Below are 17,829 nucleotides of genomic sequence, written 5' to 3' on the forward strand. Positions count from 1 at the left end.
AGTAAGGAAATAAGATCACAATGTCAACCTCCATTTTGGTGTTCCCTAACTATGTGGATACTGAGAATAACACAAGTGCTTACAGGGAGGGGACAGAATTCATGAATTTCAAGGTTATTATGCTGTGTATCTTTGTAGAGCTCTAAACTCTCTCCACAAAAACAAATCCTCTTTGAAGCATATTTGTGTGATTGAGGTCTGCTTATGTGACAAGGGCAACCTGGATACTGTATGTAGTGAGGATTTTTGTAGCCTGCTGGGAAGGTAGCTGCATACTAGCTGTGTGTGTAGATGTGTGTGTGTGAGTGTATGTGTGTGTGACTTAATTAAAGTGTGGTTTAGTGGTCTACAAACAAAATCGAATGTTTAATGACAAAAAGTCATTGGAATAAATTTGTGCTTTTATCGCTTACAGGGAGGGGGGAGAACCCTACATGTCATATAAAAGCTAAATATGCAAACCATAGTCCCTGAACCTCAGCTGCTGGGCCACCTGCAAAGCCATATTTAATGGCCAAGATTACAAAGAAGTGGCCTTAGGCCAACAATGGAGCATTGCTTTTGAACTCTGTCAACAGTCAGTTTATTCACTTTCCTCAAAGCAAAGCCTGTCTCCTGCCTGCTTGCTATTGTTAGCAGCTTTCTGGGTGTCTAGAACAAAGCAAATAACATGTTTAAAATACTGTTCAGTTTATGTATATAAATTTGATAGGAGTTAATCTTTGGCCGCCTAATTTGGTGTGGAGAGAATATTTCTATGGCTTTAGTAATGGCAATTGATTTAACTCATTGCTGTTCATCAACTTCCTTAAATTGCATACAGTGTGGATTTGGGTTTGTTTTACAGGTAGGAGTTCCCAGCTTATGAATGAGTAGACAAAACTGCCAACTTAAAACATTAAAGTATTTTCTTGTTGTTTTTTTCCCCGTATTGCTAGAGAACTCACCCTGAAAGAACACAGTCGGAGAAGCTGCTTGCTGTAAAAGAGTTTGAATCACGTAAGTAAAAAAGGCTTGCAGGTAAACAGAGGCAGTTATCTATATTCATGATTTGCTTCCCCCGGCCCCACCTTCATCAAAACCTTTCAGAGTATCCCACTCCTGTTGGAGGAAGGGAGTAAACAAAGAGAATTGTTCCTTGTTTTTTGTGAGTGCAATGCTCTTATTTCTTTCTTTTTTTTTTTCTTGGTCACTTCTGGGGGCTGTGAAACAAGGGTAAAAACCTAGACAGAATTAATTATGTAGCATACATCCATCTCATGGCTTTTCTGGTACTCTAGTGTCTTTTGAGAATTGTAATGTTGTAAAATGAAAATAGCTGGTATTTGTTACCAGGAGGCATAAAATCAGAGACAGCACAGTTGCTTGATGGTGACAGTGACTAAGGGGCTAATTGCAGAACCCTCTGGACTGTGCTTCAGTATCTGTCACTGCCAGTCAAATCTGACATGTTATATATGATTGTGTTGAAATTCCATGTCCTAAATGCTCCAAAATGATCCAAGGAAGGAGATGAGGCAATGGCTTGCTTTTAACTAGAAGGCTACTGTTTATGTCCGGTGAGGCAGAGTTAGAAATTGAGCAACTAGGGGACTAGTAACCATCCTGGCATAGTTTTCACTCATCTGTTGTTTCTCTTTCTTGGTGCTGGGGGTAATGTACAAGGAGACAATAGGTTTGTGTATTCACATTTCTCACTCTGATGGCTTCCGAAACCCTTTATAAAATGCTGAATAAATGCAGTCATTGCTAGGACTTGAGGTAGCAGAGTAACCAAGTACAGCAAGATTACAGTCTTATTTGCTTCCTGAACAAAAGCTCATGTCACAGCTGTTGGGACAGCTGGGGGAATAAGGGGGAAAAATGCCAACATTTGCCTTTGGCTAAGGCAAGGATCATTTTTACAGGTAGGTTAGTAGGATTGAGGCTGAGGAGGATGGGTAAGTGCTGAAGTAATTTGTGTATATTCTTCAGCATTGCAGCTTGTCTTCAATAATTTATTAATTTGGGAGCTAAGAGGCTGAAATGTTGGTTTTGTGGGTTTTTTTTCTGTTAAAATGTCCCCCTTGTCCTCTAGGAGCCCTTGTTTTGTTTCGGGTTTTATTAGTAAGAACCCCTGTTCCTTCTGCCTTGTTGACTCTCCTCATCTCTTAGCGCACCTTTGCCATGTTCAGCAGTTGCTTTGCAACACCCTGAACAGGAGAGGAAAAGGCACCTGGCTGTCAGTTGGAAGCTCAAAATTTCTTATTTGTCCTAATTCTCATCAAATTGTCCCATTTCATTTTCCTCAGTATTTTTTTGTGACTCTCCTGTCATTCACGTCTGCTCTTACATATAATTTCCCTCTTCTTCCACTGTTGTGTAGCCTTTTCTTTTCCTGCAAGTCTTTTTCTCCACTATTATATTGAGTTGGAGAGGGGAAACTGATGAGTTGCTGGCTCTCTTAGAGCGGGAGTAGGCTGGTGACCCTGCCACTGTGAGACAGAGGATGAGCTAAAAACTCTCCAACACTCTGCTCTTGAGGAGAGAGGAGGGACCAGGAGTATATTGTCAATCATCTAGCTTGCTCTATGTGGACCAGGCAGGAAAAGGTTCAGTGACCACAGCTTTGGCTAGAACCTGTCATAGTCCTGAGGGTAAATCTGAACAAACTCATAAGGGAATACATGCAGCAGGTGTGCCAGGACTTTTCCACTAATGTTCTTGCTGTCTCCTATTATCCTCGGGTATCTGCAGGTTAAACACACCTCTATTGATTGTCACTACCCAGGTAGATCGCACTCCTGGGCACCTTCTTGCTGCAAAGGGAACCCCTGGTGACTAGCCTCAGCGTTGTTGTCAAGCTTTGTTAGGTCCCTATCGCATGTTGCCAGAAATAGTTAGGGCCTCTGTGCTGGGAAAGACCATGTCTTTTAAAAGCAGGGATAAGCAGCATTCCTTAGCAGGAGTCTGGGCTGGCTTGTACTGATAAAGATTAGGTCTGTATGAGGAAGTTTCACTATGTAAAGCATGTTTTAAGAAGTGTGATGTTGAGTGTGACTTCATACCACAGTAAATGGGACCAGGTAGCTCATAAGGTCGTGTTAGACAGCTGAGGATAGCTATAGCTACCCACAGTTGATAGGCTTCTAGAGGGCGAGGGCTGACTGGTCTGTTTGCTAGTGTTAACAAATGCACTTTAAACACTAACCCTTCTCCCAGGAAAAGGAAATTTGTGTCCAGTTACCTGCTAATGTAAAGATGTTAGAAAATGCTTTTTAATCCTGCATGTTCTTGTAGCGCACATATGGCTTTGGCAGAAGCAGCATTATGTTTATGGAAGAACAGACACTTCTCGCAGTACTTCCAAGTAGCTGTTCCTTGAGGGGTTTCTGTTTAACTCTGGGCCTGTTCTAACCTAAGTCTAGCTGCAGTTCATGGGGTAGTGTTCCTGTTACTGAAATGGAATGTATTCTTTGTCCACAGACCTTGACAAACTAGACAATGAAAAGAGAGAGCTGATTCAGAACGACATTGCTGCTCTTCATCACTTTTACTCAAAGCACTTGGAGTACCCTGACAATGCTGCCCTTGTAGTTCTCTTTGCACAAGTAAGTTGGCTAGAATGCAGCCTGCTTAGGTGGATGGTGCTGTAGGATTTTAGCCTTTGTGAAAGGGGAAAAATGTTAATGGCAATGGAAATAGTAGCTCTTTGCTTATCTTAGGGACAGCTGAGGGCGCTTGATGGAGAAGATTCACTTCCTTCAGTAGAAGTGGCTGGACATGCCCCATTTCAGTAGTGAGGGGAAAGACTCTTGTCTGCACACTTTCTATGAGGTGTTTCTCAAACACTGAAGAAAAGGGGAAACAGCCTGTATTAGATCCTGTCAGAATTAGGCTTCTTGTGGACCAAGCATAGTGCAGCTGTTGTTGGACTTACACGGAAGGCTGCTGGTCTGAGACCCTGCAGAGGCAAAATCCTTCATTCAGGCTTCAAACTTGTGGAAATCCTTGCTGGTCAGGTCATCATTGTGTTTGACCTTCACAGGGAGTAAACTTCAGAGAAGTAGAAAGACCAGTCTGAAACTTTTATCTGGTGTGGCTTTTAAATGCAGTCAGGTAGTTTGGTGATCTGAAGAGATGAAGGAAAGGCGGGATGTCTTGTCAGATAACTTCTGAAACATGTCCCCTCTTTTTTCTCACCTGCTTTTCAAATGCATCTAAACTGAATGTATTGTAGTGGATGGAATAACATACCAGTGGAATACTGAAAGATCCATTTTCTTCTTTTTCCTCCTGTACTTCAAAATAAGCTAGTTTTAAACTTAAACATCTGAATAAAAAAAATTGACTTTTTTTGAGAGGGAGGCAAATGTTGACTGCTGTGATGAAAGCTGAGATGGCAATACCCTGGTTGGTAGAGCTGGACATCTACCAACAAGAAGGCACAGTTGCTATTTCCTTAATTCAGAGATACTGTTATTCTGTAGCGGAATGATTCTTTTGCATGTTTAACGTCTGCTCGTCATCCATTGTGTTGTTTCTAATTATACATTTCCCTTCAGTGAAAAGTTTTTTCTGTTTTGAAGACTTTACAATTTATATTTGTCAGAGGGATACTTTGAAGACATCAGTATATCCAGTTTCTTCTGCCATTTCTGAATGTTTTTGTTAGAATGTAGCCAGAATCCCCAAAGATTACATTATTTTGGCTATAATGACTTTTACTTCATGTCCTGTCCTGGACCAGCTCCATTGATCACGGTACTTTAATTGACTTCTGTGAACTGCTGACTCCCAGATCTCCATCTGATCTTCTCTGTAGCTGTCTGATGTCACCCTTAGCTGTCACCTTAAGCTCATCCAGATCATCAGGCAACTATCTGCCACTGTGGACATCGCAATTTTTTGAAATAAAATCTCCAAAGGTCATCTGGATGCTCCTCAGAAGTGTTTTACTGGACACAACCTTTTGAGGTTTTAGCCCCAGCATAAATCTTTCTAGAAGAAGGGGAGGCATGTCTTTACTTGATACATACAAACACGTTTCCTAATAATTAGTTAACTTGCCCTAAAACCAATAGTATGGATATGCTGCTGCTCCTTTGTTTTGCTTCAACACTTTCTCTGGCCTCGTGTTGTCTACTTTGCTCCTCCATTTGGCATTCTTGCTCCCTGTGGCTCAGGGCAGTCGTTTGGGACTTGGATACCTCTGCTTCCTTGCTCACTGCTTTTTGTGGGCTTTGTCTGACATTGATTCTCATTCAACACGGCTAAGGTGTAGTTGGTCCTTTTGAGTGGAGCAAAGATTTTTGTTCAAACCATCCCTGCCTTTCACTGCTCTCTTCCCCAGCTGTTGGTATCATTCTACTCTCTTTTGTCCCTGTGGAACATAGCTCTTGAGACTGGTGCTCTTCCTCCTCAGTCTCACCTTGTCATATTCTTCAAACAGTTTCTCTTTTGTCTCAAGTTCCAGCATCTCATCCTTTCCTTGAGGACCTTGCATAATTTTGTGCCTCCCTTTGCATGTTCTCTTTTCTACCATTGGGAACAACCTCAAACTCTAGTTTTTTTTGCTGTTCTCTCTTTATGCCCTCCACATTGCCTTTTTTAGTCATGAATTCATCTGGTGAAACCAGTGGTATCTTATCCCTTCTAATTCTTCCTCTTCTGTCATTTCTGGTATGATGCATTCAAGAAGTGGGTTGTCTCTGGCTTAGTGGAGGGGAGTTGATGATAACTTACTACATATTTTTAAATATTTCCCTGTGATTCAGAGCCATCAAGCTATTCTTCATGTCAGCATTTCTATCCTTATGTTTTTAGTTGCTGTTGATATAATCTTTCCCTTCTACTGTTTTTGTATTCAGCAATTACATTTTGGTTTTGGTTCAGGTATGCTTATACGTTGGCTAGTGCAGTAGCATGCTCATCTTGAGAGACAGGGTAGCCTTTGGATGCCACCTTGCTAAAAATAGCAGGATAAAGATCAAGCAAATATACTGACGAGTGAATCAGAGAAACAGGACGCTTCTCCTTAATCGTGAACTCATCCTCAACAGTTCATACCTGAGGAGTGGCTTTGGGAAGTATTTGTGTATTTCTAAAATCCAATCCAAGCTGCATTCCAGCTTGGGGGCATATAATTGTTGGTAGCATTTGTCATCAACCCTTACCCTTCCAGAACAAATACTTGCACTGTACTTGATGGACTGTTACTGTGCCCATTGTAGCTTCAGCTGGACTTGGCCACGTGGTAGTAGTTGTTTTAGTGCTTTACTGGCACTTCTGTGAACATTTTGATGATTGCAGGGAGGTGTTACCGAATGTGGAGAGGGTTCTCTTTGTGTCGGCATGTATGTGACTCTTAGTGAAACTGGAATAAAGTATTTGGTTGAGGTGCATTTTGGTCACTTCAACCACACAAACCACAGGAAACAAAGCTGAACCTCCTGTAAAATTCCCTTGAGTTTAGTGAGAATAAAAGTGGGAGAAGGTTTTAAAACCTGCTTGAATCTCTATTCTATAAGAAAGACTTGTGAACAAGCTCTCTTGATCCTGTGTCTGTTTAAATTAGGAATACATTTCTTCTCATACTCTGTCCTTTTTCTGTCCCCTCCTATTCTGTGTCTTTATTAGGTTCAGATCTTACTCACTGCCTTTGTTGTTCTTTATATGTGCTTTAGCTTAGCTGACACACAGTCCTTGATGACAGATGTCATTGTGGTAGGTCTCAGTAACATACACTCCATCAAAGCTCTGTACTGCCCCAGCCCGGCTGAGTTTGCTGCTGTTCATCCCCACGTTGCTCCTGTCTGTTTGCCCTGTCAGTGTCAGGCTTCGTTTCACGTTTGCAATGGTCTTGCTTTGTCTGACACTTTTTAGCACTCTTTTCAAGTCCCATTTCTCTTGGTTGGCCTTCCAAGGAGCAATCCACTAGATATTGTGTACTGAGCAGGTGCAAGTGTTGGACTGTCAGTTCCTTAGTGTCCTGCACATTCCTTTGGATAGGGACTTTGCCCTCACTTCACTGTTTGAGATGTCGTGTAGCTCCCTGTGAGTACTGGTGAGGTGGAAAGAAAATTGTAAGCAAATCACTGCAATTGACTTTCAAGTATGAGAATGTGATGTGAGCGTGGAGTACTTAGCTGACCAGAAGCTGATCTAGTCTCTTTCTCTTTTTCCTTAGGTTAACTGTAATGGCTTCACAATTGAAGATGAAGAACTCTCTCATTTGGGATCAGCCATATTTCCTGAGTAGGTTGATTTTAATACTTTTAAGAATAAAATTAACTTATTTAAAAACAAATAAAGGTTCTTGCACATGTATGGAAGTAGATCTCAACACCTAGTTTGTCTTGTTTTAAATATCTTTAGCTAATAAAATGTGGCCAATGATTTGCAGCTGTTTTTCTTAAAAATCTGGTAATTTTGGTAAAATTGCACTTGTAATTTGTTTTGAAGCTTAGATTGTGAGCTATGTGCAGGTTGATAGGAAACAATTACTTATTTTGCTAGCAGGTTCTGGACAGGGACATCATGTAATGATCAAAGAGAAATAAAAAGGATTGCAGGTGACTTGCTCTATTCACAACTTTCTGTTCTGGCTGGGTGTAATCCTTCACCTGGTGTTCTCTGAACAACATCCCTTCTACCTTTGTTCCTTGGCAAACCGTAAATCCCTTTCATAACTTCTTTCAGCCTCCTCAGATGTTTTAAAAACTGCAATGCTTTGTGTTGCTGTGATAGTGGAAAAAATATGTACAAGTTTCCTAGCTTTACAAATATACTGCAGATGTTAAGTGTTAACTGCAGTTTGTGGACAGGGGAGCACAGCTCTCTTTAAGACTGAGAACATTTCTTCCATTGAAGTCTGTCCTTCCCACTTAATGTTGTAGCAAAGGAGGATATTTTTCTGCCCCTGTTCTTTGCAAACCCTGTACTGAAAGTATTATCACTGTCTGCTTAGGTTGACTTCCCTGTGAGGCATAGATTACTAGTAGCTTATCTATGTTAAAGTAATCTGAAACTTAAGATGCCCAATTAAAGCAGGACATGATTTTGCTAGGGCCTTGAAATGCCCAGGATCAGAGTCATGGTGGAGAGATGAGAGTATTAAACCAGGATGTTCTGGAAACATGCCTAACACCATCCTTTCTTTGTGAATGCTCAGCATACAAGAGCCTCATCTTTCCTACTTAACAGTTACGCCTGTGAGCTAGAAAGACTGAAGAAACAATTATTATTTTGCTAGATTGGAAGAAAAAGAATTAAAATTACACATTTTATCGCAAATAAGCAGTAAATTGCACTTTCTCCAAGCTTGGTAGTAAGGGGGAGTACTTTTCTCTAGCAGTCCAAGTTTTTGTCTAAGTTGTGTGCGTGTATAACGAGAGAGGTCTCTTCCCTCCTGCTTCAAATGTGGAGGCTGTTCACGTTTGCACAGAAGCCAGATAAAATTTTAATGCCCATCTTAAGTTGTGATGCAGCAAATGACTTTTTTTTCCCCTGTATTTGCTTGTTTCCTTTAGGTTAAATGTGTTTCTATTTCTTTCTCCTCTGAGGAAAATAGTCTATCATAGGTACCTAAATAGGATGTTAGTTGATAGTTAAGCTATATGAACACCCCTGTCAGCTGTCCTGTAGCACTGTAAGAATGGGAAAATAATAACTTGCCTAGTCCTGCCATAACAGGATTTGTTGAGTCACCATCCCTGAAGATATTTAAAAAACGTGTAGATGTGGTGCTTAGGGATGTGGTTTAGTGATGGACTTGGCAGTGCTAGGTTAGTGTTGGACTTGATCTTAAAGGTCTTCTCCAACCTAAATGATTCTATGATTAGCACAGCCATTCTCCATATCATTAGAATAAATAATAGTACAATACATTTTCCCAAGGTTACCTTCATGTTAAGCCTCAGAATAAAAAACAGCTTACAAAGAGGGACTGACTCAGTCTTTCAGACTTACTTGTTTTGTGAAGTGGTGCTTAACTTTTTGCCTCTTGCTTTTGGTGGTGGTGGGGAAAGCCTTTTACTTTTCTACTTTTATAGTGTTGCATTGATGAACCATAGCTGTTGCCCAAATGTGATTGTAACTTACAAGGGGACCTTGGCTGAAGTCAGAGCTGTTAAAGAGATTGAGCCTGGAGAAGAGGTAAATGCACTGTGTTTGAATGTACTCTATGCATGCATCCTAAAAGTAGGATCCATTCTGCTTTTCAGGATTCGCTTCAATTAGATGACAATTGAATAATAGGGAGGAAGGATCTCTTGTTTCTCAGAGAAGTGTAAGATGTTGCTTTGGAAAAGTTGAGGTGGCTGTGGAGGACTGAAGTGATTCTTGGAAGCAGTATCCTGTTTCGTGCTGAAACAAGGGAAGGGCACCTGCAGCAGTCACTGCGTATCTGCCAGCCTCTGTCTCAGTTTACCCATCTGTAAAATAAGGCTGAGTTTACTGATGTTTGGCTGGTGCTTTGAAATTCCAAGATCAAAGCAAATTATTACTGCTATAATAGTTCCCAGTATAATAGTAATGTATTGAAATTGAAGCCAGAATAAACAAGGTAAATGGGTACAGATAAGTCCTCTGACTTCTGTTTGGACAGAGCATCCACAAAACATGGGACTCAGTCATATCACCTCAGTGGTGCTTGCTGGGAAGTCACAGAAGAGCAAGAGTGAGGTTTTTAGGTGAAGTGAAGCTGAACAGCGATGGATAAAATTCTGTGAAATTGAGCAAGGCTCTGGTTTGTCTTGAAACTTTCTCAATAAAATAATGAACTTGGCAGGGAGCCTTCAGCAGCAGAGCTGCTTTTTGCTTTAAAAAAAATAAGAAAAAAGATGTTAAAGTTGAGGAAGATGTCCAAATATCTGCAGGGGATGAAGGTACGGACATTCTCTCTGGGCATGGAGTTTGCATAGAGTTCTAGTGGCTCATTTGTAATGTTGATTTGGCGGGGAAGGTTAATGCTGATCAAAATAAGTCCAGATTTGATTTTGATAACTCCTACCACTTTCTGAAGCATGTGATACCAGTTTTGAAGAAGGGGAGAGAGGTTATTTTTGTGGATTATAGCTGTTCACCATTGTGAACAAAGTGAGTTTAGTTGCTGGAGCCACGGGTGAATGACTCAGGTGAGCAACTTCTTTTAATGCCATTTACTAACGATGATTTGTCTGTGATGTTAGCGGTCACTGCAAATGCATTGTGGTAATGGACAAGAACTCATCCTGGGTTTGGAATTTTACTGCGGGATCCTGGACATTTTCAGCATTTTTGGGGAGGGCTTACTGTGAGAGGTAGAGATGTGGAGTATTTACCTTGCTTGGCATCTTCTCTTTTGATTGAGTTGTGTCTTAGAAGCTGCATCGGTTCTCCGTGACCTTATGGCTTTTGTGCATTTGCCTTTCTGATGCTTAAGAATTTTATAAAGGTGAGCCCATGGTTTTGCTTGGGTTCTGTGTGGTTTTACGGCCTGTGTCTCCATCTTCAGGTTCAATGTAGCCATTGCATCGCAACATTTTTAAAGGTTTTGCTGTAAATGCGGTTCCTGCATTTTGCATGCCTTGAAAATACGGAAGGGAGGAGAGGAGTGTGAGGGAAAGTGTGAGATCACACAGAGTAAGAAGAACATGTATTGTATGAAGTTATATGTACCGTTTACTTTAAAGAAGAAAGAAACCTTAATCATAAAGACTGAGCAAAACATTTTAAATAACTATAAATGAGGAAATGGAACTAAAGCTGTTCCTGGTCTGCAAAATTGTCAGCTGTGCTGTGTATATGACATGTTTCTTAGGGGAGATGTCAGTTTAAAAACAGAGCATTAAAGCTAGTTGCAGGGGTTCTTTTCTGAAGACTATTGAAGTAGAGGAAAACTTAAGAATAGTGTATGTGAAGGGCCTTTAAAATGTTCAGAAGCAGGTTTTCTTTGCTTTAAAATATTGCTGCTGAAGTAAATCTGATATTCATTCTCCTAGAACTGGAGCACTGGGCCTCTTTTCTTCTCAGAGATCTAAAGGTCTTGTTCTAAGTTTCTAAAGCTACTAGTGACTGCTGTTGCCCCAGTTTTTGTAGGTTTTCAGAAAGAAAAATCTGAGATTCCAGCCTCCAAAAAACCAGGCCACTGTAATTTATCCTAGGCTGGATACCTGAAATCATTATTTTACTTCTGAAAAGTAGGCATCTCTTTGTACTCTGACAGGAGCCTGAGATTTATGCTGTGATAGTTTCCTTATCCACACCTGAATCTTGCTGTCCTGGGTTTAAGCCAGGCTAATATTTGAGGGAAATTCCATAATGAATAGGAAAGGAAACACTCCTCTGTCAGATTGCTTTCACAAATGGCAACTCCTGATGCTGCCGAGAGGCTTGGAATGTGAGGGAACAGGCAGGTGATGTGGCTGCAGGGATCCACAAGCTGCATGAATATGTAGTCGTCATACTACATATACCAGAACTAGTAGTGATAAATATGTATAGTTACACTGTTTTTCACTGACTGCTGTGTTTTTAACCACGTAGGTTTTTACCAGCTATATTGACCTGTTGTATCCCACAGAAGACAGAAATGACCGGTTAAGAGACTCATATTTCTTCAATTGTGATTGCAGGGAGTGCATTACAAAAGAAAAGGTAATAAAATTGGTGTGAAATATGCCCCTGACTGTCAAGGCACTTATGTCCTTAAATGCAATTAAACCAGATAGAATATTGCATTTTGGAAAGTAAGTAATTTGTTTTTTCTGTCTAAGAGACTTTCCGATACTCATTCTTTCCACTGTAATCATGACACATCAGGAAATTTCCTAGTAGAGGCCTATTTAAAGTTGAGCTACAAAACAAAGATGAAAACTTGTTAAAAGTAGGTAATTATACTGTGTCTATGCTACCTGGCCAAAAGAATTTAGCTCAGAACTTTTTTTTGTAACTGCATGTTTTCTACTAACTCCCAGTGAGTGAACCTTGCCTGGGGCATTTCTGGGGTCCTATTCTGGGATCAGAATCCTGCTGCAGTTCCTGGTTGGGACATCTTGGTCAATTCTAGGTGGCGTTGTATGACATTGCTGGATGGTTTGGAGGCCCAGCAGAATCTGCAAATGGGCTTTCCTGCAATGGCATTGTATAAGTGTTCTCATGGACAGGGTGGTCCTGGGTCACAGCCTCTTGCGATGTGCAGTCCAGATTTGTGTTCATTAGACATTGCCTGGTGCCCTTCAAAGGAAAAAGTCAGACATCCAGACAGTGTTCCTTAAAACAAGGTGTTAGGTATTTTGAAGAAAAGCACTTAAGGATCAGGGGGCGGGAAAGAGGTACCCAAACCCAACAGATACGGAAACAACTGTGCCTGTGCAACCATTTGGACTCCTTCATTGGAGGTCCTAGGAGAATTGAGCTTTGTGTGGCTCATCCGTCATTCCAGCCAAGATCAGTCTGGCTGGCATAATCTGATCCTTAAGTTCCAGATCGTTTTCCCTCCATTTTTCAAAAAGTGTCCTTTTAAGAGCTGCTTCCCAAACTGACCAGACAACCATCTTCTTCCTCTAAATGATGTCATCTTTTGTAATTTTTTTTTTTCAAATAGTACCCAATATTCTTGATTGAGGCCATTCTGTTGATACTGTAGTTGTGTTTTTCCCCACAGTTACCTTGATAAGTTTGCCACTGAGTTTAATGAAGCCAGGATTTCATGTGTGATTTCCAACAACATGCTACCTGTCACTCAGCCTCCTTCAGCTCTGGAAAGAGTCCCCTATAGCCCTCTCAGCTGGCAGATGAAATAATAAAGGAAAAAGAAATCTAACAACAATGGGAGGCTTAAACAGCAAAAGATTGTCTCCAGATTGCAGCTGACTCTTCATGAAGTAGTAAGTTAGACAGAAAGATAAGAGTAAGTGGAGCTGTCCAGCAGAAATAACAAAATATGTGGAAATGTGGTTTTGTCTGTAGATATGAAGGATCCTTTTCTGTATTTAATATCATCTTCTTTTCCACTGAGCTATCACTTGGTGTTAGGCCTAAGGTATTTGGGCTTTTCTAGCCTTAAAACTAAATATTTTAATCCCTAATCTCTCAGAAGCAGTGAAATTTCCTATGTAAAACTGCTTTCATCACAAAATTGAAAAGCTTTTGGATCTTTCAAAAGAAAGGGACTTCATGGAAGTAGAGAATGGCAGATGAACTGGAAGATGCAGAGGATTCTAGGATTGCCAGCCAAGGCTTTAAAGAAAAATTGCAGGTGCACATTCTACCTTTGTTTTTACATTCTTTGAAGAGCTTAAGTTCCCATCTGTGTCTTTTTATTAAAGTAATTTTGTGTAGCAGGTGCACCTTTATTTGCAGGCCTTGGAACCTGCATTTATAATGTCCATTGTGTTTCCTTCAGGATAAAGAGAAACTGGAAATTCGCAAGCTGAGTGATCCTCCATCAGCAGAGATGGTACGGGACATGATCAAATACGCCAGGAACGTGATTGAGGAATTCAGGCGAGCCAAACACTACAAATATATCCTTTGTCTCACCCTGACTCTACCAGCTTGGTGGGTGACCTAAAAATCTTACCTGCTGGATTGCTTCAGAAGTACCTGCAGGAGAAATACTATGACCATTAGAAGTTAAACTTACCTCTGTGCTCTTTTTGTCTGAAGAGTTGTCCCTGGAGACAAGGGGCAGTTTAACATTGCAGGTGGTGTGGGATTGTGAGATCCTGTGTTTGTTCCTTCCTGTGCGGTTCTCAGTTTCTAAGTGTGCAGCATATGGCTGTCTCCACACAAGCCACAGACTACAGTGAGCATCGGTGTGTGCTTGAGTTAGTGTACTGTAATATTGCCCCGTTTTGAGAGACTGCATGTGAGGCTGCAGCCATTGTTGATGGTCACAAGCCTACCTGTTGTAACAGTAGTGCGGTGCAGACAAAAATGCAATATTGATTGGGCCAGAAGCAGACCAGGCTATCTCATGTCTGATTCAGTACCCGTTGCGTGGGGAATTTCACTCCCCCTTCTTCTGACACATTGTTGGTACAGTGGTGATTCAGGAAAGCTGCTTTTTTTTTGGTTTTTTTTTTTTTTTTTTGCATTTTTTAGATCTGAAGATTTAGAGATTTAGTTTTGTAGGATATCTGAGTAGGAGGGGGAATAATCTCATGAGCAGAATACCTCTGAGTACAGAATACGTATCAGAGTAGCTGTGGGGTTGTAGCATAGATGCTTTGATGCCATTTGAGAGAAAGGAGGACTTCTGAGAACCATTCTGAACAAGTTAAAGTCAATTCTTCTTCAACATTACCAGGTAGTTGTCTCATGAGAGGCCATCTATTTATTCGGTTCCTTGACTTCTTCATACCTCCTAGTGAATTACTGGAGATATGTGAACTCAGCCTGGACAAGATGGGTGCAGTGTTTGGAGACAGTAATGTTTATATGTTACATATGATGTACCAGGCCATGGGTGTCTGTCTCTATGTGCAGGACTGGGAAGGTGCGCTACGTTATGGGCAAAAAATTATCAGGCCATACAGGTAAATATGACACACTTTTTTTTTTTTCTTTTTTCCCTCCCCTTTTTTAAGTGCTCTCATTCAGTAATTGGAATAATTACAACAAGTTTGGGCAGAGATCACTTCTCTCAGTACATATTGTATAAATAGGCTACCCATGACATCACTACTCAAAAAGGAATGTTTAAATGCTGGGACAGATTTTGTTACTGTCAAAATGTGGTCTGCAATATATAGCAGAAGGTCACTCTGAAATCCTTGCTTTGACTTCTCAAAATAAGTTTGTACCATCTTGGGTACTGTGCTAGTTCTGCTTAGCTAGATAAATACTGGTCTTTTTAATAGCCTAATACTTTACTAAAGCAGAGCTTCAAATTGCATCTGCAGTCAATATTTTGTATAAGGTAATGGAGGCAAAGCCTGCTGTTGCTGTCAACCTCCTGCCCTCTCCCAGTCCTTTCTCTCTGCAGTAGCACAGCGGTCACAGATGCAGGAGAGCAGGGCCTTGTCCAGGCTTGGGGCTGAGCAGCAGAGGGAGCTGGAGCCGAGCTCAGCTCCTGCGCTTGGAGCCTGTGGGTGCCCTGATGTCCCTGATCTCCACTGCCCTAGAGCTGGAGGCGTGGGAGAATGGGCAGGCCGAAACCCCGCGTGGGGCAGGGCGGTACGCAGCCTCTGCAGGAAGAAATCAGTACTCTCCCCGATAAATTTTTTTGTGTTTTTACAGTACTGATCTTGTTTGTTAGAGCCAGCCAGTTACGTGCTGTATCTGATCCTGCCATGAATCTCCCAAGCAGATTCTCATCTTGAGACATGACTTTCTCGCCAGCTGGGGGGAGCGCAAGTAAAGCTCTCCCTTTGGAGCAGATGCCAACGTAAAGTCACAGATCACTTGGCAGAGAGCAGCGATACAAAGAAGGAGCCAACATTCCCCCCCTGGAGGCTCAGTACTATTTATCTTCCCTGGGACTTGCCCAGCTCCTCTGGCTCTGAGCCTGGCATTCCAGGTCAGCTCTGCTGAACCAGACTCTGCTAGCTCAGTGTGAGCAAGTACAGAATGGCATGTGTGCTGTACGTGCTGCTGAGGGCCCCTCGCTTTCCGTTAAAGACCAACTGTTGTGGAAAAGGCAGAGTTACTTCTGCGGGTGTAGGGTAGCTCCAAAAACTCATAACAATGCAGTCTCTTTCTGTAGCTGGCTAGATTAAAACTAGTGGCAGAAAGTCATTGCCATCTGACAGCTGTTCAGAGGCATATGGTAGTTTCAGTTCAATTCCCAGTTGACAGGCGTCCCCATCCCAGACAATTGGCACTGACTCTTGGCAGTCATGGCAGAGGGGATGAGTGGTGAATGGGCAGGGGCAACGAGAGGCAGCTTGTTGCCCCCTGAGAGGGGGACAGGGGCTGGGAAAATGCTATGAAACTGCCAGGTGTGATAAGCTGAATTTCTCTCTTGCAGTAAACATTATCCCTCCTACTCGCTGAATGTTGCCTCCATGTGGCTGAAATTAGGGAGACTGTATATGGCACTGGAGAACAGAACGGCTGGAGTTAAAGCCCTGAAGAGGGTATTTATTTCCTGGTTTCTTCATTAATAATACCAGTTCAGACACAGGATCATTGAAACACTAAGTGCTTCTCTGTCAGTAAGCCTGGCTTGGTAGGAAATGCACCATGTGTTAATATATTTTGTTACTGGATTTTTGGCTCAGGATTTTTCCAAAGATGCAGTATAGGTCTGTTCTCACATACAAAGGGTCTTACCTTTTCACGGTGGACTTCTGCAGCAGCTGGAATGAGCATTATGCTTAAACATTTGCTGTATATTCTTCACTGAGCTAGAGCTGTACTAGCCTCAATGAAGCAGAACTCTAGCTTCTCCTCACTTGCTAGGTAAGGACAGAAAAAATGCTTGGCTCTTATAAAAGGCACATAGTGTTTCATTGAAGTCTGTGATTTCTATATCCAAGTTAAACTAGGCATGCTTTTGGTGGTTATTTGTTCTGGAACCAGTTGATTTTTAAATAGCTGAAGGGAATTCAATGCATCTGGTAATGCTGAAATTGGCAAATACAGCGTTTGGTTTTACATTTTTTCTTCACCCCTTTTTATTAGTCTGTTCCTTTAGTTTTTTTATTCTTCTATTTTTTTTATTAGTCCGTACCATGTTTCTTGACTTTATTCCCCTATTGTTGTTGGACAAAAGTTTATTTTAGTTTCTTAAGCATCAGTGACTACTGTAGCATATAATGACTTGGTGTGGAATGTCATGGGTTGTTTTTTTTTTTTAATTTTTTTTTCTTCTTCCTTTTTAGATGCTGGCATGTTTTTAGCCAGCAATAATAAAAGAGCCATCCAGCCATGGTGAAAGATACTGAAAGAATATATGCCTTACAATTTAACTGTTACCTGGTTTAAAATTAGCATACATTTTCTTTCGCTGTCATGTTAGAGCTTTGACTAAAACTGGGATCTGTGCCAGTAGGAACATGGGATGGGAGGTTGGAAACTGTAGGTAGATTTGTTGGCATAGTTAGCTTCCTAACACAAACATTTTCTAATGACTCACTTCCAAAAGCTGCCTACAGGAAGTGCCCAAAGTTATCCCAGCCCCTGATGTTTAGGATTTAGTGGAAAAACAAAACCATTGTTCTCTGTCAGTTTGCAAGCAGCTTGTCCAGAAGGCCCTCCTTTCTTCTTTTGGGCAGGAGGGGGAACAGAGTCATTTCTCACTGCTGCTGAGGTGGAACCAAAGGCTCTTGTTGTACTGACTTAACAAATGTAAGAGCATAATTCCATAAAAGTTTCCCAAGGAGAAAATGGCTAAATGCTCTGATGGCTAGGATGCTGCAATTCCCTGCTGTATCTTAGCGCTGTGGTCTTTAAGTATTCTTGGACTTACTCCAAACTTGCTTCTTTCAGTCCTATCTACTGCTGCCTTTTATTACATCTGTTTGAGGCCATTGCTGTCCTTTTCTCAAATGGAAATCTTGCCTCTACACCCACTTTGCAATGCAGTGGGGATAGTGCCAGGAAAGTGCAAGTCGGTGGGTTTGGCTGCCTCAAACATTCACTCTTGGGACCAGAGCAGGCTGCAGGTGAAACAGCAGGGAGTCAGGCACAGCAGTGTCTGTCTGAATCTGACAAGATCTCGCTTTTGCTTCGGTGGTTGCCTAAGCAATTGCTTCCTTTGTAAAGCACTGGTAGCCCCTGGAACTGGTGGAGGGTTTACAGAATCAAGCCTGAAATGCCTTAATGTAACTTCTGCAATAGGCCTGCTCATCAGTCTGACAGCTGAAGGACAAATTGGTAAGAACAGAGCTCTGCCTGATACTGGTTAAGAAGTCCTCTGCC

The 17,829-nt window shown here is 41.5% G+C and overlaps 2 protein-coding genes across 4 annotated transcripts in view; one reads left to right on the forward strand and one right to left on the reverse strand.

Moving 5' to 3' along the window:
- Positions 1-17,829, reverse strand: part of PTPN14 (protein tyrosine phosphatase non-receptor type 14) — a 488,901-nt gene that overhangs the window by 390,241 nt on the left and 80,831 nt on the right. The window lies entirely within an intron of this gene.
- The window catches only part of SMYD2 (SET and MYND domain containing 2), a 30,469-nt gene that overhangs the window by 11,902 nt on the left and 738 nt on the right, over positions 1-17,829 (forward strand). For 2 of the 3 annotated variants that reach the window (XM_049833413.1, XM_049833415.1), the window contains 8 exons: positions 939-999; positions 3,466-3,590; positions 7,169-7,236; positions 9,033-9,135; positions 11,506-11,616; positions 13,367-13,487; positions 14,327-14,501; positions 15,935-16,043. In XM_049833413.1, the coding sequence (XP_049689370.1) occupies positions 939-999; positions 3,466-3,590; positions 7,169-7,236; positions 9,033-9,135; positions 11,506-11,616; positions 13,367-13,487; positions 14,327-14,501; positions 15,935-16,043 (873 nt within the window). The remainder of the gene's footprint in view (positions 1-938; positions 1,000-3,465; positions 3,591-7,168; positions 7,237-9,032; positions 9,136-11,505; positions 11,617-13,366; positions 13,488-14,326; positions 14,502-15,934; positions 16,044-17,829) is intronic. The other variant, XM_049833414.1, reaches the window with a different exon arrangement.

This window comes from Accipiter gentilis, chromosome 30 (assembly GCF_929443795.1).
Source record: "Accipiter gentilis chromosome 30, bAccGen1.1, whole genome shotgun sequence".
In the NCBI taxonomy this organism is placed as follows: domain Eukaryota; kingdom Metazoa; phylum Chordata; class Aves; order Accipitriformes; family Accipitridae; genus Astur; species Astur gentilis.